The sequence below is a fragment of the Nerophis ophidion genome, linkage group LG21 (assembly GCF_033978795.1).
Source record: "Nerophis ophidion isolate RoL-2023_Sa linkage group LG21, RoL_Noph_v1.0, whole genome shotgun sequence".
Taxonomy (NCBI): Eukaryota; Metazoa; Chordata; class Actinopteri; order Syngnathiformes; family Syngnathidae; genus Nerophis; species Nerophis ophidion.
In genome coordinates, this window is record NC_084631.1 from 22,124,750 (window position 1) to 22,151,621 (window position 26,872).

The window sequence follows — 26,872 nt, forward strand, 5'->3', positions numbered from 1 at the left end:
GAATGATAAAATCCAAAGAGGAAAAGTGGAAAGGTAAATATGGCGTCAACTGCCTGGTCACGTGCTCTCCTACGTCACACGTGTTGGTGTTACGATGGCGGCTCCCGCTGGAGAGACTTCTCAGACAGGATCTGATGAATTATTTCAAAACTTTTACACGGAGGTACGGGGAAGTCAAGCCGTGTTTTTTTTTCTAATTTTGTGTCTTATCTACTTGTTACGCACACACTGGCCACGTTGAGCTGTTTTGTTGGCGAGTGCAGAGCCGCCGGGCCTCGCTAACGACAAGCTAACATGGCAAACATCGAGTGACTACTCTAGAAATGTGATATAATTCCACACCACGACTAACTCACACTACGTCATTATTGGTAATAGTTGCTTAAACATTGTTCTTGTTGTTCTGTCAGTACGAGGACACGCTGAGTAACAAATGTTTGACCATGTCCGATCGATGCCATCACGTTCCACAATGTCGTGTTATCAACAACACCCAGCCACTTAGCGTCGATTCTTCGATAAATACTCTTTTTTTTCCTTTTTTTTATTAAATTCCTTAGCGCTTTATTGTCAATATATGTGTTCGACAGGTGAAGCAGATCGAGAAAAGAGACTCTGTGTTAACCTCCAAGCAGCAAATAGATCGACTGCTCAGGCCTGGATCGTCCTACTTCAATCTCAACCCTTTCGAGGTAAACCTGTGCTGTTGAAACATGTATCAAGGGCTGGGCGATATTGCCTTTTTTTTAAATATTGCGATATTTTTAGGCCATATCGCGATATACGATATCCATCCATCCATCCATTTTCTACCGCTTATTCCCTTTTGGGGTCGCGGGGGGCGCTGGCGCCTATCTCAGCTACAATCGGGCGGAAGGCGGGGTACACCCTGGACAAGTCGCCACCTCATCGCAGGGCCAACACAGATAGACAGACAACATTCACACTCACATTCACACACTAGGGCCAATTTAGTGTTGCCAATCAACCTATTCCCAGGTGCATGTCTTTGGAAGTGGGAGGAAGCCGGAGTACCCGGAGGGAACCCACGCATTCACGGGGAGAACATGCAAACTCCACACAGAAAGATCCCGAGCTTGGATTTGAACCCAGGACTGCAGGACCTTCGTATTGTGAGGCAGACGCACTAACCCCTCTGCCACCGTGAAGCCCGATATACGATATATATTTCGATATTTTGCCTTGGCCTTGAAAGGCCTACTGAAATGAGATTTTCTTATTTAAACGGGGATAGCAGGTCCATTCTATGTGTCATAGTTCATCATTTCGCGATATTGCCATATTTTTGCTGAAAGGATTTAGTAGAGAACATTGACGATGAAGTTCGCAACTTTTGGTGCTGATAAAAAAGTCTTGCCTTTACCGGAAGTCGCAGATGATGACGTCACAAGGGTGAGGGCTCCTCACATCCTCACATTGTTTATAATGGGAGCCTCTAGCAGCAAGAGCTATTCGGACCGAGAAAACGACAATTTCCCCATTAATTTGATCGAGGATTAAAGATTCGTGGATGATGATATTGATAGCGAAGGACTACAAAAAAAGGCGATTGCATTGGGATGGATTGAGATGTTTTTAGACACATTTACTAGGATAATTCTGGGGAATCCCTTATCTTTCTATTATGTTGCTAGTGAGATCAAACGGTACTTGATAGTCGGAGGGGTGTGTCCACGGGTGTCTTGAGGCCAGTCTCTGAGCGAAGTCGACGTCAGCTGCATGGACGGCGCAAGCTCAGCTGATCTCCGGTAAGAGGCGACTTTTTACCACAATTTTTTCACCGAAACCTGCTGGTTGACAAGTGGTCGGAAACCATGTTCGCTTGACCGCTCTGATCCATAGTAAAGTTTCACCTCCGGGAATTTTAAACAAGGAATCACCGTGTGTTTGTGTGGCTAAAAGCTAAAGCTTCCCAACTCCATCTTTCTACTTTGACATCTGCATTATTAATTGAACAAATTGTAAAAGATTCAGCAACACAGATGTCCAGAATACTGTTTAAATGCGCGATGAAAAGGGACGACTTTTAGCCGCAAATGGTGCTGCGCTAATATTTCCTGACAGTCCGTGACGTCACGCGCACACGTCATCATTCCGCGACGTTTTCAACAAGAAACTCCGCGGAAAATTAAAAAATGTAATTTAGCAAACTAAACCGGCCGTATTGGCATGTGTTGCAATGTTAATATTTCATTATTGATTTATAAACTATCAGACTGTGTGGTCGGTAGTATCGAGTTTCAGTAGGCCTTGAATGAACACTTGGTGCATATAATCACAGCAGTATGAGGATTCTATGTGTCTACATTAAAACATTCTTCTTCATACTGCATTAATATATGCTACTTTAAAACTTTCATGCAGAGAGGGAAATCACAACTAAGTCAATTGACCAAAAGTATATTTATTAAAGTTATAAGCAATGGCACAAACATTCAAGTAATTTCCAAAACATAAAGTGCAAGATTGTCAGAGACATTTTTAGTGTCAAATAAAAATGAGCTGCATAATAGGAAATCAAATAGTATTCGTCCTTCACTATGTGGTAGGTTACTATGGTTAGGAAATTCTCTTCATTCTCTAGCGAGTGACTTTTTAAATGATGCGACATATTAGCAGTAATGCTACTTTTTACAGCAACGCTTTCGCCCCCACTTGACAAATTTTGGTTGTTTTTTCGACATATACCCACTTGAAGCCGAACCACTGCCAGACGATGGAAACCCTGCTGTTTTTTTGGGAATTAAGTCTTCCTTCATTTGTTACCAGATCCGCACCTTCTTTCTCGTACGGCTACGTTAGCAGCTAACGTTAGCCACGCCGCTACCTCTCTGCTGGGCGAGGGCGTGTATGTGACGTGAGACGTGACAGTTGTAAGAATCAATCAATGTTTATTTGTATAGCCCCAAATCACAAATGTCTCAAAGGACTGCACAAATCATTACGACTACAACATCCTCGGAAGAACCCACAAAAGGGCAAGGAAAACTCACACCCAGTGGGACTCCAGTGACAATGCTGACTATGAGAAACCTTGGAGAGGACCTCAGATGTGGGCAACCCGCCACCCCCCTCTAGGGGACCGAAAGCAATGGATGTCGAGCGGGTCTAACATGATACTGTGAAATTTCAATCCATAGTGGCTCCAACACAGCCACGAGAGTTCAGTTCAAGCGGATCCAAGACAGCAGCGAGAGTCCTGTCCACAGGAGACAATCTCAAGCGGAGGTGGATCAGCAGCGTAGAGATGTCCCCAACCGATACAGGCGAGCGGTCCATCCTGGGTCCCGACGAGCGGTCCATCCTGGGTCTCGACTCTGGACAGCCAGTACTTCATCCATGGTCATCGGACCGGACCCCCTCCACATGGGAGGGGGGGACATAGGAGAAAGAAAAGAAGCGGCAGATCAACTGGTCTAAAAAGGAGGTCTATTTAAAGGCTAGAGTATACAGATGAGTTTTAAGGTGAGACTTAAATGCTTCTACTGAGGTAGCATCACGAACTGTTACCGGGTGGGCATTCCAGAGTACTGGAGCCCGAATGGAAAATGCTCTATAGCCGGCAGACTTTTTTTGGGCTCTAGGAATCACTAATAAGCCGGAGTCTTTTGAACGCAGATTTCTTGCCGGGACATATGGTACAATACAATCGGCAAGATAGGCTGGAGCTAGACCGTGTAGTATTTTATACGTAATTAGTAAAACCTTAAAGTCACATCTTAAGTGCACAGGAAGCCAGTGCAGGTGAGCCAGTACAGGCGTAATATGATCAAACTTTCTTGTTCTTGTCAAAAGTCTAGCAGCCGCATTTTGTACCAACTGTAATCTTTTAATGCTAGACATGGGGAGACCCGAAAATAATACGTTACAGTAATCGAGACGAGACGTAACAAACGCATGGATAATGATCTCGGCGTCTTTAGTGGACAAAATGGAGCGAATTTTAGCGATATTACGGAGATGAAAGAAGGCCGTTTTAGTAACGCTTTTAATGTGTGACTCAAAGGAGAGAGTTGGGTCGAAGATAATACCCAGATTTTTTTACCGAGTCACCTTGTGAATGTGCGCCTGCTTGTCTGTGAGGAGAAACAGGAAAGAGTGAGAAGAGCCTGAATGCCCGCAGCCAAAAGCTACTGCATGAGAACATATACTGGAATATTACGATAGTCATTTTCTATATCGCACATAGACAAACCCGCGATATAACGCGTATATCGATATACCGCCCAGCCCTAGTATCATCGTTCAAACCTGTGTTCCAAACTAACCTGTGTGTTGTTGTTGTTTACATGTTTAGGTGCTGCAAGTTGACCCAGATGCAACAGATGTTGACCTAAAGAAAAGGTTCCGGGCGGTAAGCAAAAGCGTGGGGGGGAACTGGGTCGATGCCAAAGCTAGTATCGATATCAGATGGATACTACAAAACCCAAAACCAGTGAAGTTGGCGTGTTATCCATCCATTGTCGCGGGGGGTGCGGGGTGCTAGAGCCTATTTCAGCTGCATTCGGGCGGAAGGCGGGGTACACCCTGGACAAGTCGCCACCTCATCGCAGGGCCAACACAGATAGACAGACAACATTCACACACTATGGCCAATTTAGTGTTGCCAATCAACCTATCCCCAGGTGCATGTCTTTGGAGCCAGAGTACCCGGAGGGAACCCACGCAGTCACGGGGGAGAACATGCAGACTCTAAACAGAAAGATTCCGAGCCCAGGATTGAACTCGGGGCCTTCGTATTGTGAGGCACATGCACTGGGGCGGTATAGCTCGGTTGGTAGAGCGGCCGTGCCAGCAACTTGAGGGTTGCAGGTTCGATCCCCGCTTCCGCCATCCGAGTCAATGCCGTTGTGTCCTTGGGCAAGACACTTTACCCACTTGCTTCCAGTGCCACCCCCACTGGTTTAATTGTAACTTAGATATTGGGTTTCACTATGTAAAGCGCTTTGAGTCACTTGAGGAAAAAGCACTATATAAATATAATTCACTTCCCTTTATTTCACAAAATCCCTGTTCCACCCTGCTTGCATGTCGTGTAAATCGTAAATAAAAACAGAATACAATGATTTGCAAGTCCTTTTCAACTTATATTCAATTAAATAGACTGAAAAGACAAGATACATAAAGTTTGAACTGGAAAACTTTATTATTTGCGAACATTAGCTCACGTGCCTGCAACATGTTTCAAAAAAGCTGGCACAAGTGGCAAAAAGACTGACAAAGTTGACGAATGCTCATCAAACACTTATTTGGAGCATCCCACAGGTGAACAGGCTATTTGGGAACAGGCGGGTACCAGGATTGGGTATAAATGCATCTTCCATGAAATGCTCAGTCATTTAACAACATGGATGGGGCAAGGGTCACCACTTTGTGAACAAATGCGTGAGCAAATTGTCTAACAGATTAAGAACAACATTTCTCATGAGCTATTGAATCAGAATCAGAGTAGTTTTTATTGCCATTGTTTGAGAACGGGTTCACAACACAGAATAGTTAATAAGATGAGCTGTAAGTGAGCTATCAGCTCTTGTTCTTGTTCATTTGTCTGATGGCCGAGGGGAAAAAAACTGTTCAGGTGGCGGTAGGTGTGGGTCTGGATGGACCGTAGTCTCCTGCCTGAGGGGAGAATAGTTAGCAAGGAACTTAAGGATTTTACCATCTGCGGTCCGTAATATCATCAGAAGTTTCAGAGAATCTGGAGAAATCACTGCACGTAACACTGAATGCCAATGGCCTTGGATCCCTCAGGCTGTACTGCATCAAAAACCAACATCAGTGTGTAAAATATATCACCACATGGACTCAGGAACATTTAAGAGAACCACTGTTAGTAACTACAGTTTGTCGCTACATCTGCAAGTGCAAGTTAAAACTCTACTATGCAAAGCCAAAGCCATTTATCAACAACACCCAGAAACGCCACCGGCTTCGCTGGCCCTCAGCTCATCTTAGATGGACTGATGCAAAGTGGAAAAGTGTTGTTTGGTTTGACGAGTCCACATTTCAATTTGTTTTTGGAAACTGTGGACGTCGTGTCCTCTGGAACAAAGAGGAAAAGTACCATCCAGATTCTTCTAGCCAGCATTTGTGATATTATTGGGTTGTATTTGTGCCCAAGGCATGGGTAACTTACACATCTGTGAAGGCACCATTAATGCTGAAAGGTACATACAGGTTTTGGAGCAACATATGTTGTCATCCAAGCAACGTTGTCATGGACGCCCCTGCTTATTTCAGCAAGACAATGCCAAGCCACGTGTTATAACAGCATGGCTTTATAGTAAAAGAGTGCGGGTACTAGACTGGCCTGCCTGTAGTCCAGACCTGTCTCCCGTTGAAAACGTGTGGCGCGTTATGAAGCGTAAAATACCACAACGGAGATCCCGGACTGTTGAACAACTTAAGGTGTACATCAAGCAAGAATGGGAAATAATTCCACCTGAAATGCTTAAACAATTTATTTCCTTAGTTCCCAAATGTTTACTGAGTGTTGTTACAAGGAAAGGCCATGTAACACAGTGGTAAAAATGCCACTGTGTCAACTTTTTTGCAATGTGTTGTTGCCATTAAATTCTAAGTTGATTATTTGCCAAAAAATAATTAAGTTTCTTAGTTCAAACATTAAATATCTTGTCTTTGCAGTTTATTCAGTTGAATATAAGTTGAAAAGGATTTGCAAATCATTGTACTCAGTTTTTATTTACGGTTCACACAACGTGCCAACTTCACTGGTTTTGTACTATAAGATCGATTTGATTTATTTATTCATTCATTTTGTGTGCGCTGAAAACCCCGTGGTTACTGCCATTTTGATGACATCGGGATGCTTATATGGTTGCTGGCTTTGCCGAAAGGGTTAAATGTTTTTGCGAGGACAGAGAGTAAGTGCAAGATTAGGTCGAACAGCTGTTGCTCGTGTGGATAAATGAGAAGCAGCTAGCAGGTGATAGCATTTACGAGGCGATCATTTTCGAAAAGGCTCCCCATTTAAATGGCGACTTGATGTCCAAAAGAGACCATGCTGCAACCCGGCACGATAGAACAATTTTAGGCAAGCCGTTGGTGGTTTGGTATGTTTAAAATGAATGAAAGGCATTTACCACGTGGTGAGGCTGCTGACTCTGACAAAGGTGCCGCGGAGGAGCTTTTTAGTAAGAATTTCAAGGATTTTATCAGCGGGAGGGCCTTCCTATCTCAGCAAGTTTTTAACTGTGATTAGACCGGGCTATTTTACATACAGTATATTACAACTGAAGAGAAGGCACAACCGAGACAAAAGCCAATGAAGGATTGCCGTTTGCACCTCTGAAATTCCCAGACTATTCAAAAAAGTTTCACAATTACTCAAAAATGATTTTTCTTTTTGTATTTTATTTTAGCAACATAGTTGGTAACGTTTTGGAGATCACTGAAGGCAAATGGCCTTTAGTGTATGTGTGTGTGTGTGTGTGTGTGTGTGTGTGTGTGTGTGTGTGTGTGTGTGTGTGTGTGTGTGTGTGTGTGTATACTTACACACACACTACAGGCCAAAAGTTTGGACTCACCTCATTCAATGCATTTTCTTTATTTTCATGACAATTTATATTGTAGATTGTCACTGAAGGCATCAAAACTATGAATGAACACATGTGGAGTTATGTACTTAACAAAAAAAGGTGAAATAACTGAAAACATGTTTTATATTCTAGTTTTTTCCGAATAGCCACCCTTTGCTCTGATTACTGCTTTGCACACTCTTTGCATTTGCTTCAAGAGGTAGTCACCTGGAATGGTTTTCACTTCAAAGGGGTCATAGTTTTGATGCCTTCAGTGACTATCTACAAGGTAAATAAATAGTCATGAAAATAAAAACAACTCGTTGATATGAGAAGGTAAGTCCAAAATGTCGGCCTGTACTGTACTGTGTGTACACACACACACATAGGGTCTTCAAAGTTTGCATTTTTTTTTTTATAAAATAGGGATTTTTGTCAAAGCCAAAACCAGTTATTTATGTTTACATTGTATTTTATGGGGAACTGTGCTTCACTATTTGCAAACCATGTTCAAAAACCAATTATGTTCGTAAATCAAGGTTCCACTGTATTTACTGTATTTTATAATGAATAATGGGTTCCAGCCTCGACAAAAGTCCATATTTTAGTTACGGATTGTACACTTTGAAGATAATATAAAGTGATATACAATGCTGCATATAAAACAAACATAACAAGGTGATTGGTCAGCCATATTGTAACAATATTAAACATTGATGAAGTAGGAATCTACTTTACAATAACTGCAGAAAACCGAAAGGGAAGAAGCAAACCGGGGGAGGGTGGAGCCGAGTCTGCATGTTTGTGCTTTGGTGGAGCCAGGTGCCGTCCTGAAAAGAGAGAAGAAATATTGAAATATCAATACTGTGATATAAGTCTGCGATGGCAAAAAAAAAACAGACCGGTCTCTTCACAATGAAAACTTGATGTGGTTACTTCCTGTGCTGTGGTCATGCTTGTGATCACCATGAATGTACAGTACTCCTCATACGTAACTTTTTTCTTCTTTTAAAAAAAAAAAAAACTCCACAGCGATTCACGTCGTCTTTTCCCGCTGATTTGTTGCGTTTTTGGGATTCCTGTTGAGTTGGCAAAATTCACATAACTTTTCAAAAGGCAAAACATCATGACTGAAGCGTTTGTCCACAAAGACATGAGGCATATTCGGCTTAATCTAAAAGTTCCTAAATCAAAAAGTTCGCAATACAGAGAGGTTTATAAATCGGGGTTCCACTGTACTTGGTATCAGATGCATATGAAAATGTGCAATATCGCCCACACCATCAAAGCATTAAATTGTATGTAGTATTTGATGACAATGTGACATTTTGTCTTTTACATGTCCAAAATCTTCTCTGCAGTTATCCATTTTGGTCCATCCAGACAAAAATCAGGATGATCCAGACCGAGCACAGCTAGCTTTTGAAGGTATACATGTTGCCGTTATCGGTGAGAATCACCTGCTGTCATTTTGAATGCCTTTTTTTTTTTTTCTCTCTCTCTCCATTCTAGCGGTCGACAAGGCATACAAACTCCTTCAGGAGCCAGAACAGAAGAAGAGGGCTTTAGATGTGATCCAGGCGGGGAGGGAATATGTGGAGCACATGGTGAGTGACCACCTGGGGGGGTTCTTTGGCGCTTGTGAGGATTTGGCAGTGTTCTGATTACATTTTTTTTCTACTCGCCACAGATAAAAGAGAAAAAGAAGCAGTTAAAGAAGGATGGAAAACCTCAAATTGTGGAGGAGGAAGACCCAGAATGTGTAAGTACAAGTCAGAAAAATTGCAGTACCAAAGTCCTACTTGCGGCCCTAGGAATGAACGTCAAGGTTAAGTCTGCATAGTTTGAATTTCCATCCATCATCTTCCGCTTATCCGAGGTCTGGTCGCGGGGGCAACAGCCTAAGCAGGGAAAACCAGACTTCCCTCTCCCCAGCCACTTCGTCTAGCTCTTCCCGGGGGATCCCGAGGCGTTCCCAGGCCATCCGGGAGACATAGTCTTCCCAACGTGTCCTGGGTCTTCCCCGTGGCCTCCTACCGGTTGGACGTGCCCTAAACACCTCCCTACGGAGGCGTTCGGGTGGCATCCTGACCAGATGCCCGAACCACCTCATCTGGCTCCTCTCGATGTGAAGGAGCAGCGGCTTTACTTTGAGTTCCTCCCGGATGACAGAGCTTCTCACCCTATCTCTGAGGGAGAGCTCCGCCACACGGCGGAGGAAACTCATTTCGGCCGCTTGTACCCGTGATCTTATCCTTTCAGTCATGACCCAAAGCTCATGACCATAGGTGAGGATGGGAACGTAGATCGACCGGTAAATTGAGAGCTTTGCCTTCCGCCTCAGCTCCTTCTTTACCACAACGGATCGGTACAACGTCCGCATTACTGAAGACGCCGCACCGATCCCCCTGTCGATCTCACCATCCACTCTTCCCTCACTCGTGAACAAGACTCCTAGGTACTTGAACTCCTCCACTTGGGCAGGGTCTCCTCCCCAACCCGGAGATGGCATTCCACCCTTTTCCGGGCGAGAACCATGGACTCGGACTTGGAGGTGCTGATTCTCATTCCGGTCGCTTCACACTCGGCTGCGAACCGATCCAGCGAGAGCTGAAGATCCCGGTCAGATGAAACCATCAGGACCACATCATCTGCAAAAAGCAGAGACCTAATCCTGCGGTTACCAAACCGGAACCCCTCAACGCCTTGACTGCGCCTAGAAATTCTGTCCATAAAAGTTATGAACAGAATCGGTGACAAAGGACAGTTTGAATTTGAATTCAATAATTATTTGTGGTTTGGCCTACTTATTATAATATAACTAAAATCGTGTTTTTTGTGGACAGTAGAATTTTGGTGTAGCCCTTTCAGAGATCATATTTTGTTTACCTTAAAATATTGCATGGGATACAACAGTGTTTCTTAACCATCCAAACCTCCGAAAACATGTTTCTCAGCTGCGGTCCATGTATGACGCATCTGTACTCGGTTGTGATACACTTTTTCAACACTAGTGGCAGTAATGACAATGTTAAATTAATGTCAAAGTACCAACGATTGTCACACACACACTAGGTGTGGGGAAATGTGTCCTCTGCATTTGACCCATCACCTTGTTCACCCCGTGGGAGGTGAGGGGAGCAGTGGGTAGCAGCGGAGCCACGCCCGGGAATCCTTTTTGGTGATTAAACCCCCAATTCCAACCCTTGATGCTGAGTGCCAAGCAGGGAGGTAATGGGTCCCATTTTTATAGTCTTTGTTATGAGTCGGCCGGGGTTTGAACTCACAACCTACTGATCTCAGGGCGGACACTGAGTAAGCAAACAAACCGCTTGTCCCTTTTGGGCTCACTGGGGGTGCCAAAGCCTATTCCAGCTCCATACGGGTGGAAGGTGGGGTACACCCTGTACAAGTCGTCACTTCATCGCAGGGCCAACACAGATAGACAACATTAAACCGAAGAGATCTGGAGCTTCATTGATAGTTTCTTTAAGCGCAGAAATGATGACAAAGTGGTGAAGCTGTATTTTCATTTGCACATCAATTTTAATGACAGTTTATTTAAGAAAGATATGTATTTATTATATAGTTAGAATTGCACGTGTGTGCATGTGTACACGGTGATGCGGTATAGCTCACTTGGTAGAGTGGCTGTGCCAGTAACTTGAGGGTTCCAGATTCGATCCCCGCTTCCACCATCCTAGTCTGTGTCCTTGGGCAAGACGCTTTACCTAACTGCTCCCAGTGTCACCCACACTGGTTTAAATGTGAAGTGAATTTAGATAATGTAATTTAGATAATGGGTTTCACTATGTAAAAGCGCTATATAAATATACTTCACTTCACTTTGTGACCACTGTCAGGCCTACACATAAGAGGAAGACGGATCGACCCATAGATGGACATTGTTGATACCATGTGATGATTAATGGGATATACTTGTATCGCGCTTTGACACTATTTCCACATTCACACACTAAAGGTGGGAGCTGCCCTAGATTACATTTTTATTTTACCCCCTGAAAAAACACTTGTTTACAAACTTCGGATAATTGCCTGTACACAAGGGGGACTTTAAGGGTAAAAATAAATAATTTCAGTAAGTACTTGTTTATTTTGTAAATTGTATGTAATTAAAAAAACTAAGGGACTAGTTTATAAATTGTGTTGACACTCACCATGAGTATTTATCAGCCAATTTCTGTCATGGGTGATCATACTCTGCAGCATAAAACCCTGATTGAAACACCGCCCTCTCTCGTGTGTGTAAATGATTTTAGAGGGTTTTCACAAATATGTGTACTCCTGGGAAAAATATAGGAAAAAAACACTCTCCAAAAAACTTAAAACAATGAATAAATAGGAAAACAGCAAAAAGTGTACTTCAAGAAAAAGTGAGGCCAGCAACACCTGTGTCCTTCTAAAAAAAATTTAATATAAACTGCGTAGGCGCTACAAAACACAGACCGGTTTTGACAATATCTTGGTCAGTGTGTCATCGGTGTGGGAAAGGAACTTTATCATTTATTCCCAGGTTCAAAGGGTGGCTTTTTATATATTGCTTGGAACTAGCCCCATGAGAATAGTACTTTTTTGACTCTACTTCTTAAAGGAATCCAACCTTAGTCCTGAGTAGGAAGTGAAGTGGGCTTTTTTTCTACCAGTTTAGGCAAGCAGTGTATAAACAGACCATGAAGCTGTTTGCTGAACTTGCCATCAAGAGGAAGGAAAGGGAAGCAAAAGATATGCATGAAAGGTAAGTGACAAATTGTTTTATTCTATAAACAAACAAAAAAACATCAGGTTTCACAACTGATTCCGTACTGCAGGAAAAGAGCGAGAGAGGAAGAAATTGAAACGGCAGAGAAAGCAAAGCGAGACAGGGAATGGCAGAAAAACTTTGAGGTATTTTCACCTTTAGTCGTTATAGTTGTGCATTCTGTTTAAAAAAAATACTTTACAGGAAACGCGGGATGGCCGTGTGGACAGTTGGAGGAACTTCCAGGCTAAAGGAAAGACCAAGGAGAAAAAGAATAGGTCTTTCTTAAAGCCCCCCAAAGTAAAGATGGAGCAAAGAGAATGATAGAACAATGGGACTCGATTAATTTAAAACCTTGTTTTCCAAACTGTATTCCTTCCACTTATGATTAACATCCTAAATACCTGCCTCATGGCATTAAGTAGTGCATCTTCCACGTTAGCACGCATGGTTGGTGATCCATTTTTTATACATAAAATAAAAGTTGGTCTTAAAGCCATCTCCTCGTGTGACTTCGTCAAATTGTTTTAATCAGGAGGCTCGTTTTATTTCAAATACAAACACTACGCCATGTGCAAAAAGGAGGTCCTTCTCGTGCTCACATAACTTTGCACTGATCTCCTCCGCCTCCAGAAGCAGGCGTTCCATTCACGGCTCCCAGCACTCCATCCAGACTGAGACCCTGGAAGGCTCCAAAGAGAGAATCATCCTTTTTTGTTGCTTCTGTTCTTCTAGTTGTGGTGTTCTTCTGCATGTGGGACAAAAGATGTGGAATGCTGGATACATTTTTTATTTTAGTTGAAATTTCAAAATGTGACGTACCCTTGCAAGGCAATGATGGCTCCGGAAGTGCGTTTTTCTGACGCACCTTTCAGCGTTCTTCTTAGCCAGTAAAGCTTGCTGTCTTTTCCTAAAGACAAATGGCACGTGGCAAAGCAGATTAACAGAGGCTTAAATGTCTGTACTTGATCCAAGTGAACAAACGAGGGCAGTTAGAATACATAATGTTGGATAAAGACCACATTCAAATTCTTTTTATGGAATCAAAATTACTAAAACTTAAATTTGGTGCAGCTGCATACAGCGAATATTTTGTACAAAGCAAACTAACCTGCTACCTAATCTACAATTATTTCCAATAAAAGGGAAACATCTCATTTTAACAATTGTTTGTACGTACAATACTTGAGACGTTTAGTATATCATCAGTGTGTGGAATTAAATTATGGAATGGATTAAGCAAAAGAATCAATGTGCTCATCTGAATGAATTGATTTGAAGACCTAAAGAAAACTGCTGTATTTAGAATTCACTATAGAATGTAAATGTTACAAGACAGGATATGAAAATTTGTTAGAAATGTTTATGCAGTGGAAATAAGCCGCGCTTCTTCCAACTCCTTTTTGGAGTTTGTAAAGACAAATTAGAATTTGCACGTTATGATTTATTACATTGTAAATTTATGCATTTTCAAAATAGAGACCATAATTAAACCTCTCTGGTACAACAACACACCGCAACTTTAAATTGTAATTTGCATAAGTATTCAAAATGCTGTCACATGTCAAAATTATTTGTGACATGCAGATTATATGCAAATGAACAACTCGTCGTTGGAAAACACCAAATTGTGCAAAAAGTTCTTAACATTTACCCGTTGGAACTGTACGTTATAAAGTTTAAAAAAGACCAAAATAAGGAGATTGGAAGAACCAAAAAAAAAGCACAAACACCAAATTTCCTATCTTGTATATTAGATTAGGACGTTAATGGTAATAACCCTTATGAAAAAAACTCAGCTTGACATTGTTGTGCCTAAAACCACAATATGAATTTGAATTGAAGAAAAGAACAATAATTCAAAATCTTTGAAACGGGGAAATCTATTGAGTGGCTAAAATGTTGACTATTAGGACAAATAAATATGTTGTGTATGGCTAAAAGCCCTTTAAATAACATTTTAATGGCCGTCTTTTTGTGAGCAGACGTTTCACCTCCCATTGCATTATCTTTACGGTTAGGATTAAGAATTCCTCACATTGACGAATGATTAAATCGATGTTTTAGTCCCTTGACTGACCTCTCTCGCTTCAGTTCGGCCTGATACGCTCGCAGCCAAGAGTCCGGGACTTTTTGGCTGCTGCAGGGCAGACTTCTCCTCCTGCTGATGCTAGTCCTGCGCGTGAAGCTGCTCCTGCGGCCTTTTGGTCCTCTTTTTGGGGGGCTACTCTTGTCCAACACGCATGTGCTCCTCAGATGTTTGAAGGGGGCGCCCAGTGACAGGATAGAATCCATTCCGGGATGCGGGCGTTGCTTTTTTAAACCCCGGTCTGACTCTGCGTAGAAAGAAGAAAAACGTTAAAATTATATAAAATGAAAGCATACAAGGGGCTATGTCACAAAACACACCTGCAACTGTTGATTTGCTTCTAGTGTGTGTGTGGCCCTTAAACGATGTCACCTGTGTGCTCCTTAAAGTGGATTAGCTCGAGACTCAAGGCTTGCTTATCCCTTTAAATAAAAATACACCGAGAGCAGACAAACAGCTGCTTGTTTACCCAGGAAGTGAGTCAAACGCTCCTTATATCAGGATTGTTTTAATGAAGGCCATGTCGCAATTATGGATGCCCTCAGAAAACCACTTGCAGCAGTAAATATTTATGAATTTAAATGTACATTAGCCTTGAAGTTTTGAAAATATGCAGTAGAAGTGGTCAAAAATGGATTCACATCCAATGAGATTTTCACATGATTAAATACTGTTTAAAAAAATAAATTACCGTATTTCCTTGAATTGTCGCCGGGCCGCTAATTAAAAACCTCTTGTCACTCCTGCGCTTACCAAAGGCATGCGGTAAAAGTAAGCATGCGCTAATTATTTTAAAACCTCTTCTCACTTCGGCACTTACCAAAGGCATGCAGTAAACATTTGAGTGTGATGTAAGCTGAATAGCTCTTAATCTTCTTCCCTTTATGCGATTTCAAATTACCGGTATTGAAATCAGCCTCCATTTTGAAAATGATGACAGGGGAAGTGTCACTTGTGACGTCACGAGTTTGACCAGGCGGTAATACTAAGCATCCGCTAATTATTTTGCGAAGCGAGTTTGACCCGGCAGCAGAGGTGGGTAGTAACGCGCTACATTTACTCCGTTACATCTACTTGAGTAACTTTTGGGATAAATTGTACTTCTAAGAGTAGTTTTAATGCAACATACTTTTACTTGAGTATATTTATAGAGAAGAAACGCTACTTTTACTCCGCTCCATTTATCTACAATCAGCTCGTTACTCGCTACTTTTTTTTAATCGATCTGTTAATGCACGTTTTTTTTGTTTTGATTTTGTCAGACACGCATTCAAAGTAGGAACTACGCATGCCTGCGTTTCACCAATCAAATGCAGTCACTGGTGACGTTGGACCAATCAAACAAAACTTATTGGGGTGTTACCATTTAGTGGTCAACTGTATGGAATATGTACTGTACTGTGCAATCTACTAATAAAAGTATCAATCAATTAATCAAAAGTGTAAAGGAAAAAAGACACTTTATTTCAACCGTACTTCCCGTCAAAAGCCTAAAGACTGATCGCACAGTTCCTGTCTTCACAATAAAAGCGCCGCTCTATCGCGCCTGCGCTAACAAAATAAGAGTCTCCGAAAGCCAGCGCAAACAAGCGAGCAAGCTACGGAGTTTGCCGCCAATGTATTTCTTGTAAAGTGTATAAAAACGAATATGGAAGCCGGACAAATAAGATGCCAAAAACCAACGATTTTCATGTGGTATTAGACAGGAAAGAGGAACTTTTTTTCTCCTCCATTTGAAAATGTGGACATTATCAGCACTATACTGTCATCAGAATCAGGAAATACACCAACTTATATTCTTGTCTTCATGAAAGATAGGAATCTATATGTTAAACATGCATGTATATTCATTAAAACACCTTTAACATGTCAACAAAAACGGCTAAATAAATAACTACAAATAATATACTGTATATATATATATATATATATATATATGTATATATATATGATATTTGTGTGTATGTATATATGAGGTAGATCACCTCGACTTGGTCATTTATTAAGTAATTGATTAATGTTGAAAAACTTATTGGGGTGTTACCATTTAGTGGTCAATTGTACGGAATATGTACTGTGCAATATACTAATACAAGTTTCAATCAATCAATCGATGAATGCCTACTGAGCCTATGGTGCTGTTAAGTTATTGTGGCTCAATTTTCCTTAATTTTTTTTATTTTAATGTATTTAATATATATTGTTGTTTTAGTTGCTTAAGAGATATTCCTGGCTATGAATTTGCTCATTGCTATATTTAGGTTTTTTTTGCATTATTTGTTGCTGTAATCATTAAACAAACAGGTTACTCATCAGTTACTCAGTACTTGAGTAGTTTTTTCACAACATACTTTTTATTTTTACTCAAGTAAATATTTGGGTGACTACTCCTTACTTTTACTTGAGTAATAAATCTCTAAAGTAACAGTACTCTTACTTTAGTACACTTTCTGGCTACTCTACCCACCTCTGCCCGGCAGTAATTCAAAGTAGGCGCATACTATATGCCCTGCGGCAATTCAAGGAAATACGGTATATGTACATACATATACATATATATATATATACACTCTGTGTGTGAGTGTGTCAGTGGTTCTTAACCTTGTTGGAGGTACCAAACCCCCACCAGTTCAATATGGGCATTCACCGAACCCTTGTTTAGTGAAAAATAAAGTGTTTTTTTTTTGTTTGTTTGTTTTTTTGGGGGGGGGTTTTCAAATTCAAGACAAAGTTCTATGTTTTTGGTAACACTTTAGTATGGGGAACATATTATATTCTAAGTAACAAAGACTTAATTTTGACGTATGTGGACACTAGGGGAACATACAGTGGGGCAAAAAAGTGTTTAGTCAGCCACCGATTGTGCAAGTTCTCCCACTTAAAATGATGACAGAGGTCTGTAATTTTCATCTGTCTTTCAACTGTGAAAGACAGAATGTGAAAAAATCCAGGAATTCACATTGTAGGAATTTTAAATAATTTATTTGTAAAATATGGTGGAAAATAAGTATTTGGTCAACCATTCAAATCTCTCACTGATGGAAGGAGGTTTTGGCTCAAAATCTCATGATACATGGCCCCATTCATTCTTTCCTTAACACGGATCAATCGTCCTGTCCCCTCATAAGGGCTGCGAATCTTTGGGTGTCCCACAATTCCATTCAATATAGATTCTTGGGGTCACGATTCAATTCAAAATCGATTTTTTTTTCAACACGATTCTCGATTCAAAAACGATGTTTTCCTGATATAAAAGGTTTCTCTATTGTAGCTGAGATAGGCGCCAGCGCCCCCGCGACCCCGAAAGGGAATAAGCGGTAGAAAATGGATGGATAAAAGGTTTCTCTATTCATTCAATACATAGGATTTCAGCAGGATCTACCCCAGTCTGATGACATGCAAGCAGAGTAGTAGATTTTTGTAAAAAGCTTTTATAATTGTAAAGGACAATGTCTTATCAACTGATTGCAATAATGTGAATTTCTTTTAACTATTAAACGAACCAAAAATATGACTTATTTTATCTTGTGAAAACATTGGACGCAGTGTGTTGTCAAGCTTATGAGATGCAATGCAAGTGAAAGCCACTGTGACTATTCTTTTTTTTTTATAATTGTGTAATGATTATGTCAATGAGGGATTTTTAATCACTGCTATCCTGAAATTATAACTAATATTGATACTGTTGTTGATAATATTCATTTTTGTTTCACTACTTTTGGTTTGTTCTGTGTCGTGTTTGTGTCTTCTCAATTGCTCTGTTTATTGCACTTCTGAGTGTTGCTGGGTCAGGTTAGGTTTTGGAATGCATTGTTATGGTATTGCTGTGTATTGTTTTGTTCGATTGATAAAAAAATAAAATAAAAATCGATTTTTTTAAAAATGACGATCGATTCTGATTTGCACAGCGTGCGAATCAAATCGATTTTTTCCCACACTCCTAATACATACTTATACACATATATATACACACACACATACATATTATATATATATACACATACATACACACACACATCAGGGATTAATAAAGTAAGTGATTCTGATATACACACACACACACACATATATATACATATATATATATATATATATATATATATATATATATATATATATACATTCATATATACACATATATATACATACACACAGGGATTAATAAAGTAAGTGATTCTGATACACACACATATATACATACATATATATATACACATACATACATATATACATACATAAATTCAAACGTAAAGGCAAATTCATATATTATTCACAGTCACATGCAGCCCTCAATGAAAATGAGTTTGACGTCCCTGTATAGCTGCTATGTGTTTTTCCAAAACATCCAAATTAAAACCAAATATATCACTCCTGTTACTTTCAGTGCTGTTACTCAAATCGCAGTGGTGCTCAAACTTTTTTCACCAAGTACCACCTCAGACAACACTTAGCTCTCTAACTACCATCATAATGATCATTAAAATGCAGTCACGTAGTATGCTTAAATATTCATTATAACTAGGCAGAGTTTTTATTTAACAAATAGTTTGTATATTTTTGGGAACTATAACATTACACAAACTTTGAACAGTAACACTGTGTTTAAATATTTAATTCAGTTATTCTTTGGCAAACCTCTAGATCAGGGGTGTCAAAAGTACTGCCTGCAAACAGGTTTTTACCAGCCAGCGTGATGAGTTTGCCAAGTATAAAAAATTGTTGTTTTTTTTACAAAATAAATTGCTGTTGTAAATGTGTCCACTGAATGTCATGGTAGCAATTCTGCCAGGCAAGCAAACGGTTTATACCAGGGCCAAGCAAGAGGGATACAGTACAGGGTGATTTACCATGAATTGATTAACATGGCTTGAACGAGTTGAAAAACTTATTCGGGTGTTACCATTTAGTGGTCAAATGTACGGAATATGTACTGTACTGTGCAATCTACTAATAAAAGTTTCAATCAAAATCAATCAAAAAAAGACTGTGGCTCCTCCACCTCGACCCACATGAAACTAAAAACCTGCCTTTTTAGGTCTTCTGCTTCCAAAACATCGTCGTTTGGCACCTTCGTTGCCCCAAAATGTCTCTGTCAAACACAAAAGTGAACATTGGGGCGGCATAGCTCGGTTGGTAGAGCGGCCGTGCCAGCAACTTGAGGGTTGCAGGTTCAATTCCCGCTTCTGCCATCCTAGTCACTACCGTTGTGTCCTTGGGCAAGACACTTTACCCACCTGCACCCAGTGCCACCCACACTGGTTTAAATGTAACTTAGATATTGGGTTTCACTATGTAAAGCGCTTTAAGTCACTAGAGAAAAGCGCTATGTAAATGTAATTCACTTCACAACTTAACCCTTTTGAGTAGTTTTTACCTCCGTGTCTTACGGTTTGTTGAGTTAGCACTGAATTGATACGTGGACATGACAAAGGAGGCATTTGATACCTAGAAGAGTTTACATCAGGCGTTTCCAAAGTGCGGCCCGGGGGCCATTTGCGGCCCGCAGCTTGTCGTTTACCGGCCCGCCACACATTCTGCAAAAATTGCAAAATTGATAGTATTGCAAAAATAAATATAAAACGTTTAAAAAAAAGTGGAATGAGGTGAAATCTAATGAGAAAAAGTGGCAATGTTGACACAAAGCTGCCATGCAGGCAGCTTTTTTCTTTTTTTCTTTTGTCTTTTTTTTCCATTGCTCCAAAAAAAAAAAAAAAGACAAAAAATCTATGTTATAATGAATTATTACTTAAAAATTATCACTTTAAAATGTTTTATGTGGAAAAAATATTGCACATGTGTGGTTGCCATATAAAAACATCAAAGTTTTGACCAAAGAGCATAAAACAAACAAAATAATAGTTCAAACCTTAAATCGACAGATATATCGGAAGTTGATCTTGAAATTTAAGTGTTAAAAGTTAAAAAAAAAACTAATAAAAATGCATCACTTTAAGAGTGGGGAACTTTTCGGATCTCAAAATTATTTAGTAGGATTTTATTTAACATTTGACTGATTACTCAAAAATATTAAATAAATAAAATCAATGGTGTCCTGCATTATTGATCTTTGAGGGCTTTAATTGCCAAATAAAACGAACTCTCCTGAAGGAATCAATAAAGTACTATCCATCTACCTACCTATCTAAATACTGCATATTTCAGTTTTACTATACAAAACAAAAAGTTGTCTTTGACAGAAAAGGCATAAAACCTTATTTTTTTTACTTTATATCAACCTCAGGTTGATATAGAGATTTACCGTAAGCATTGAATAAAAAATAATAATAATAATTTGACTTATTTTTAACATTTTAGTGACTGAGACCCTCTATGCTCCCCAGGAGCCCTAAGGATTAAAAAAAAAAAAAAAATCCATATATTTTGTTATGGTTTGAAAATGAAAAATATCAAAATGGTCCCCGCATGCTTAAATTTTTCTGTGTGCGGCCCTCTGAGGAAAAAGTTTGGACACCCCTGGTTTACATGTGTATTTTTGTTCAATCCCAGAAAGACAGGTTTAAAGTTTTAATCCTGGTTTTGTAGATACACAGACAAAGTCTAAGATCACTGTTTTGAAGCTGCACCAATTTCCTCAGAATTTTCAACAAACTTGAAGTGTTTTGTCCAGAGGATTATTTATGATTTGTACGTTTTTACAAAGTGCTTGTTCTATTTTTGACAAAAGAAAATAACCTGGAGTTGTCTTTATTTTTAGGTTATCATGCCATGATTTCACCATTACGGCCCACTTGGGAATTGATTTTTCTCCATGCGGCCCCTGAGCTAAAATTAGTTTGACACCCTTGCTCTAGATGGAGCCTGTGTACTGTACTACGGTTTGAGAATCCCTGATCGATGTCTTAGGAACCTTGTACAAAAATAAAATAAAAGTTACTGGAGATATAGGCTGATACACACTATGAGTATAGGCCTGCTTCATAGATCGATATGAGAAGGCTGATTATCAGATCTCACGTTGAAAACAGACCGACGTTGACGTTTCTTTACGAGTTTCAACGAGCAAGTGGCATTAATGAACAAGAAAAGGAGTCAGCAGCAAAGAAGCTTACCTGAAGGGACACACCTGTTGAAGCAAATCCTTCATAGTTGCTTTCCGGTCGTGATTGGATGACAGCAGGGCTTACTTTACATGTTGCATGGCAGGAAAAGACATTAGTCACAACAAGAAATACCAATAAAGTAACAAAAAACAACAACTTTTGTTCGTAGTTTTTGTATGTAACATTCAGAGTTTTCCTGCAAATTGTGGTATCAAGTATTGTAAACACAAGGCCTATATTGCTGATACTGATATTTTTATGTAAGAAAGTTTGAATATATGAGAAAGATTTTAGCCTTTAACTTGTGTCACGCCTGTGAATCAGGTTTTGTTTTTTGGACTCTTGTTTCCTGTTTTGTTTTGTTTCCATAGTAACTCATTAGTTTCCACCTGGTCTCAAGTCATGCCCCTGTCCTCAGCCTTCACACCTGTCACTAATTATGTCACTGCTATTTAAGCCATTTGGTTTCTGTTCCTCGGCCTGGCAACTTTGTATCGTATCCTACTCTACCTGACCCTCATCTACCTTCATGCCTAGCCACGCTGTTGTCGTTCTGTCTATACCACGTAAGTTTTTGGTTTGTTTTGTGCCAGTTAGTATCTTTTGTTCCTTTGTATATAGTCATGCCATTGTGCCGTTTTTGTTTGAAGTATAGTGTAGTTTGTTCTCCGCCACTGTGCGCGCCCTTTGTTTTTCTGTTTTGAATTATAGTGTTAAATTAATCGTACTCACATTCACGTTTGGCTCGTGCCAATCATCTTTTGCGTGGAAGAAGCAAAACAAATCCAAGTCCATGTCTTGATTATTGTGAATAAAATAAAACAGGACAAGGCATGTATTTTGAAAACGAGTGCGCCGCATTATAATGTAAATACAGTAATGTAACAATAAAAAAATATAAAAAATACCCAGGCCCCTACTTCATTTTCATTCATAATTATTTTAGCAAAATTAACTAAAGAGTAACCTCAGTTTAATTCCAACAAATTGAAGTCAAAAATATTATATGAATCCGACAACTGTTAAATGGTTTTCTCTCGCGGTTAATTCCTGACAATGAATTTACGCAAATTCAAATATTTTTTACTAGAGTATAAAAAAAATAGGTTTACTACCTTCTACATATGTTTTTCAACATTAGAGCACTTTAGACATAATACCCTTTAGTCACTTATACGATCTTTTATACAAGTGGTTCTCAACCTTTTTCAGTGATGTACCCCCTGTGAACATTTTTTAAATTAAAGTACCCCCTAATCAGAGCAAAGCATTTTTGGTTGAAAAAGAGATGAAGTAAAATACAGCACTTTGTCATCAGTTTCTGATTTATTCAATTGTATAACAGTGCAAAATATTGCTCATTTGTAGTAGTCTTTCTTGAACTATTTGGAAAAAAAGATATAAAAATAACTAAAAACTTGTTGAAAAAAAAACAAGTGATTCAATTATAAATAAAGATTTCTACACTTACAAGCAATTATCAACTTAAAGTGCCCTCTTTGGGGATTATAATAGAGATCCATCTGGATTCATTAACTTAATTCTAAACATTTCTTCCCCCCAAAAAGAAATCTTTAACATCAATATTTATGGAGCATGTCCACAAAAAATCTAGCTGTCAACACTGAATATTGCATTTCTTTTCACAGTTTATGAACTTACATTCATATTTTGAAGTATTATTCAAAAAAAAAAAAAAAAAAAAAATATATATATATATATATATATATATATATATATATATATATACATATATATATATATATATATATATATATATATATATATATATATATATATATATATATATAGGATTTTTGAATTATTTTTAGAATATTTAAAAAAATAAAAAAAATCGCACATACCCCTTGGCATACTTTCAGGTACCCCCAGGGGTACCGTACCCCCATTTGAGAACCACTGTTTTATACCAATGTAGTACTGCTTCCCGAGGCTTAGCCAATCACGATACTGAACAGCGCGCTCTGATTGGTTTGTTCTCTAAGTGACAAATACGACTATAGCGTTTATTTGTAGTCAAAAATGCTTAAATTAGGGCAGAAATATCATAGAATAGGCTGTATTACTTTTTTCACATTTTAACTCCTAAAATGTTTTTTTTTTATATATAGATTATTTTATTAGTAGATTGCACAGTTCAGTACATATTCCGTACAATTGACCACTAATGGTAACACCTGAATACGTTTTAACGTTAATCAATTCATGGTACAAATATATACTATCAGCATAATACAGTCATCACACAGGTTAATCATCATAGTATATACATTGAATTATTTACATTTACAATCCGGGGGTGGGATGAGGAGCTTTGGTTGATATCAGTACTTCAGTCAACAATTGCATCAACAGAGAAATGTGGACATTGAAACGGTGTAGGTCTTACTTAGTAGGATATGTACAGCCAGCAGAGAACATAGTTAGTTCAGATAGCATAAGAACAAGTAAAAACAGAAGTACATTGGATTTACATTACGTTATTTACAATCCGGGGAGATGGGATGTGAATGGAGGAGGATTACTAAAGGGTTGACGTTGCCTGGAGGTTTTGAAGGAGGTTAGAGATGCACTTACTTTTACACCTGTTGGGAGTGCATTCCACATTGATGTGGCATAGAAAGAAAATGAGTTAAGATCTTTGTTAGATCGGAAACAGGGTTTAACATGGTTTGTGGAGCTCCCCCTGGTGTTGTGGTTATTGCGGTCATTTACGTTAAGTAATTTGACATGTACTTCAGTATCAGGGAGGTGTAGCGGATTTTATAGACTAGGCTCAGTGCAAGTGGTTTTACTCTGTCCTCCACCCTGAGCCAGCCCACTTTGGAGAAGTGGGTTGGAGTGAGGTGTGATCTGGGGTGGAGGTCTAAAAGTAACCGGACTAGCTTGTTCTATGATGTTTGGAGTCTAGATTTGGGGGTTTTGGAGGTGCTGGGGTACCAGGAGGTGCAAGCGTAATCGAAAAAGGGTTGAATGAGAGTTACCGCTAGAATCTTCAAGGTGCTTTTGTTCACCAGCGAGGAGATTCTGTAGAGCAGTGGTTCTCAAATGGGGATATGCGTACCCCTAGGGGTACTTGAAGGTATGCCAAGGGGTACGTGAGATTTTTTTTTTAAATATTCTAAAAATAGCAACAATTCAAAAATCCTTTATAAATATTTATTGAAAAATATTTTAACAAAATATGAATGTAAGTTCATAAACTGAAGAGAAATGCAACAATGCAATATTCAGTGTTGAGAGCTAGATTTTCTTGTGGACATGTTCCATAAATATTGATGTTAAAGATTTATTTTTTTGTGAAGAAATGTTTAGAATGAAGTTGATGAATCCAGATGGATCTCTATTACAATCCCCAAAGAGGACACTTTAAGTTGATTACTTCTATGTCTAGAAATCTTTATTTATAATTGAACCACTTGTTTATTTTTCAACAAGTTTTTAGTTATTTTTCATATCTTTTTTCTCCAAAACTTCAAGAAAGACCACGACAAATCAATATTTTGCACTGTTATACAATTTAATAAATTACAAACTGATGACATAGTGCTGTATTTTACTTCTTTATCTTTTTTTCAACCAAAAATGCTTTGCTGTGATTAGGGGGTACTTGAATTAAAAAAATGTTCACAGGGGGTACATCACTGAAAAAAAGGTTGAGAACCACTGCTGTAGAGAAATCTCGTTCTTTGGTTGACCTTTTTGATTACCTTGGTTGTCATTTTATCACAGGAAAGATTAGCCTCATCGCGTCATTAAATATCAAACGTTTTACTTTTAGAATTACATTTTAAACCCTGGACTGTTCAAATAAACTCAGTTGTATTGTTCTCTCGTTAGCTAGGCTACTTACCATATGACTCTGTTGTTTAGTCTTAATTGTAGTCCACTTTTGTTCATCATCCCGTCGGAGAGGTGAGTGTAGTGTCAATAGTGCGACATATTTTCTGTCGGGGCATTGTTTCCATTCTATATTTCATGCACTTCTTGTTTTTCCAAAGGTGGTACTCTAAATGACTGGCATTAATGGCGTCTTGTGGATTTAATCAATCCCAATTATTATCAGCTGTGTAGTGGCAACACGAGCTTGAATGTGATTGGTTGAATAGTTGCTACGGTAGCACACGAGCTTGACTGTGATTGGCTCGATGGCTTGGAAATTGATTTTTCCTCCATTTTGTTCAAATATGATTAATGGATGGAAAATTGTTACGTTAATACCCCAGCATAATAATACATGTTGGAAGGGGGAATTTTAAAAGGGGACACACTGTACAGGAAGTAAGCGGACTAGTGTGAGTGAGTTAACTTGGATTGTAACTGAAATTGGAAGTTGATAAAAGTTGAAGTGGGCTACTATCTACCTTGCTCTAACCGTCCATTCTTCATGATTGTGCAAGTTCTCCCACTTAAAATGATGACAGATGTCTGTAATTTTCATCATAGCTACTCTTCAACTGTGAGAGACAGAATGTGAAAAATTCAATAATTCACATTATTGGAATTTTAAAGAATGTATTTGTACATTATGGTGGAAAATAAGTATTTGGTCAACCGTTCAAAGCTCTCACTGATGGAAGGAGGTCCATCCATCCATTTTCTACCGCTTATTCCCTTTCGGGGTTGCGGGGGGCACTGGCCCCTATCTCAGCTACAATCGGGCGGAAGGCAGGGTACACCCTGGACAAGTCGCCACCTCATCGCAGGGCCAACACAGATAGACAGACAACATTCACACTCACATTCACACACTAGGGCCAATTTAGTTTTGCCAATCAAGGAGGTTTTGGCTCAAAATCTCACGATACATGGCCCCATTCATTCGTTCCTTAACACGGATCAATAGTCCTGTCCCCTTGGCAGAAAAACAGCCCCAAAGCATGATGTTTCCTCCCCCATGCTTCACAGTAGGTATGGTGTTCTTGGGATGCAACTCAGTATTCTTCTACCAAAATGGATACATGGATGATACAGCAGAGGATTGGGAGAATGTCATGTGATCAGATGAAACCAAAACAGAACTTTTTGGTATAAACTCAACTCGTCGTGTTTGGAGGAAGAAGAATACCGAGTTGTATCCCAAGAACACCATACCTACTGTGAAGCATGGGGGTGGAAACATCATGCTTTGGGGCTGTTTTTCTGCTAAGGGGACAGGACGATTGATCCGTGTTAAGAATGAATGGGGCCATGTATCGTGGGATTTTGAGCCAAAACCTCCTTCCATCAGTGAGCGCTTTGTATGGTTGGCCAAATACTTATTTTCCACCATAATTTACAAATAAATTATTTAAAATTCCTACAATGTGAATTCCTGGATTTTTTTTTTCACATTCTGTCTTTCACAGTTGAAGTGTACCCTTGATGAAAATTAGACATACGT

At 39.3% G+C, this 26,872-nt stretch overlaps 2 protein-coding genes across 3 annotated transcripts; one reads left to right on the top strand and one right to left on the bottom strand.

The window, feature by feature from the left end:
• dnajc8 (DnaJ (Hsp40) homolog, subfamily C, member 8) lies at positions 1–12,817 on the top strand. The gene is made up of 9 exons (XM_061882154.1): positions 1–163; positions 591–692; positions 4,319–4,375; positions 8,921–8,987; positions 9,072–9,166; positions 9,250–9,321; positions 12,224–12,315; positions 12,389–12,464; positions 12,523–12,817. The coding sequence occupies exons 1-9, from the start codon at positions 95–97 to the stop codon at positions 12,640–12,642; spliced, it is 750 nt and encodes a 249-aa protein (XP_061738138.1). The 5' UTR covers positions 1–94; the 3' UTR covers positions 12,643–12,817.
• On the bottom strand, positions 12,317–25,510 carry si:ch211-81a5.8 (uncharacterized protein LOC560648 homolog). 2 transcript variants are annotated; one of them, XM_061882156.1, is made up of 5 exons: positions 25,343–25,510; positions 21,478–21,551; positions 14,399–14,654; positions 13,141–13,228; positions 12,317–13,066 (listed from the first exon to the last, which is right to left on the bottom strand). In XM_061882156.1, the coding sequence occupies exons 3-5, from the start codon at positions 14,611–14,613 to the stop codon at positions 12,917–12,919; spliced, it is 453 nt and encodes a 150-aa protein (XP_061738140.1). In that variant the 5' UTR covers positions 14,614–14,654; positions 21,478–21,551; positions 25,343–25,510; the 3' UTR covers positions 12,317–12,916. The 2 variants fall into 2 exon arrangements, with proteins under 2 accessions (XP_061738140.1, XP_061738139.1); XM_061882155.1 differs by lacking the exons at positions 21,478–21,551; positions 25,343–25,510 and adding an exon at positions 14,728–14,866.
• Between the last annotated feature and the right edge of the window lie 1,362 nt (positions 25,511–26,872).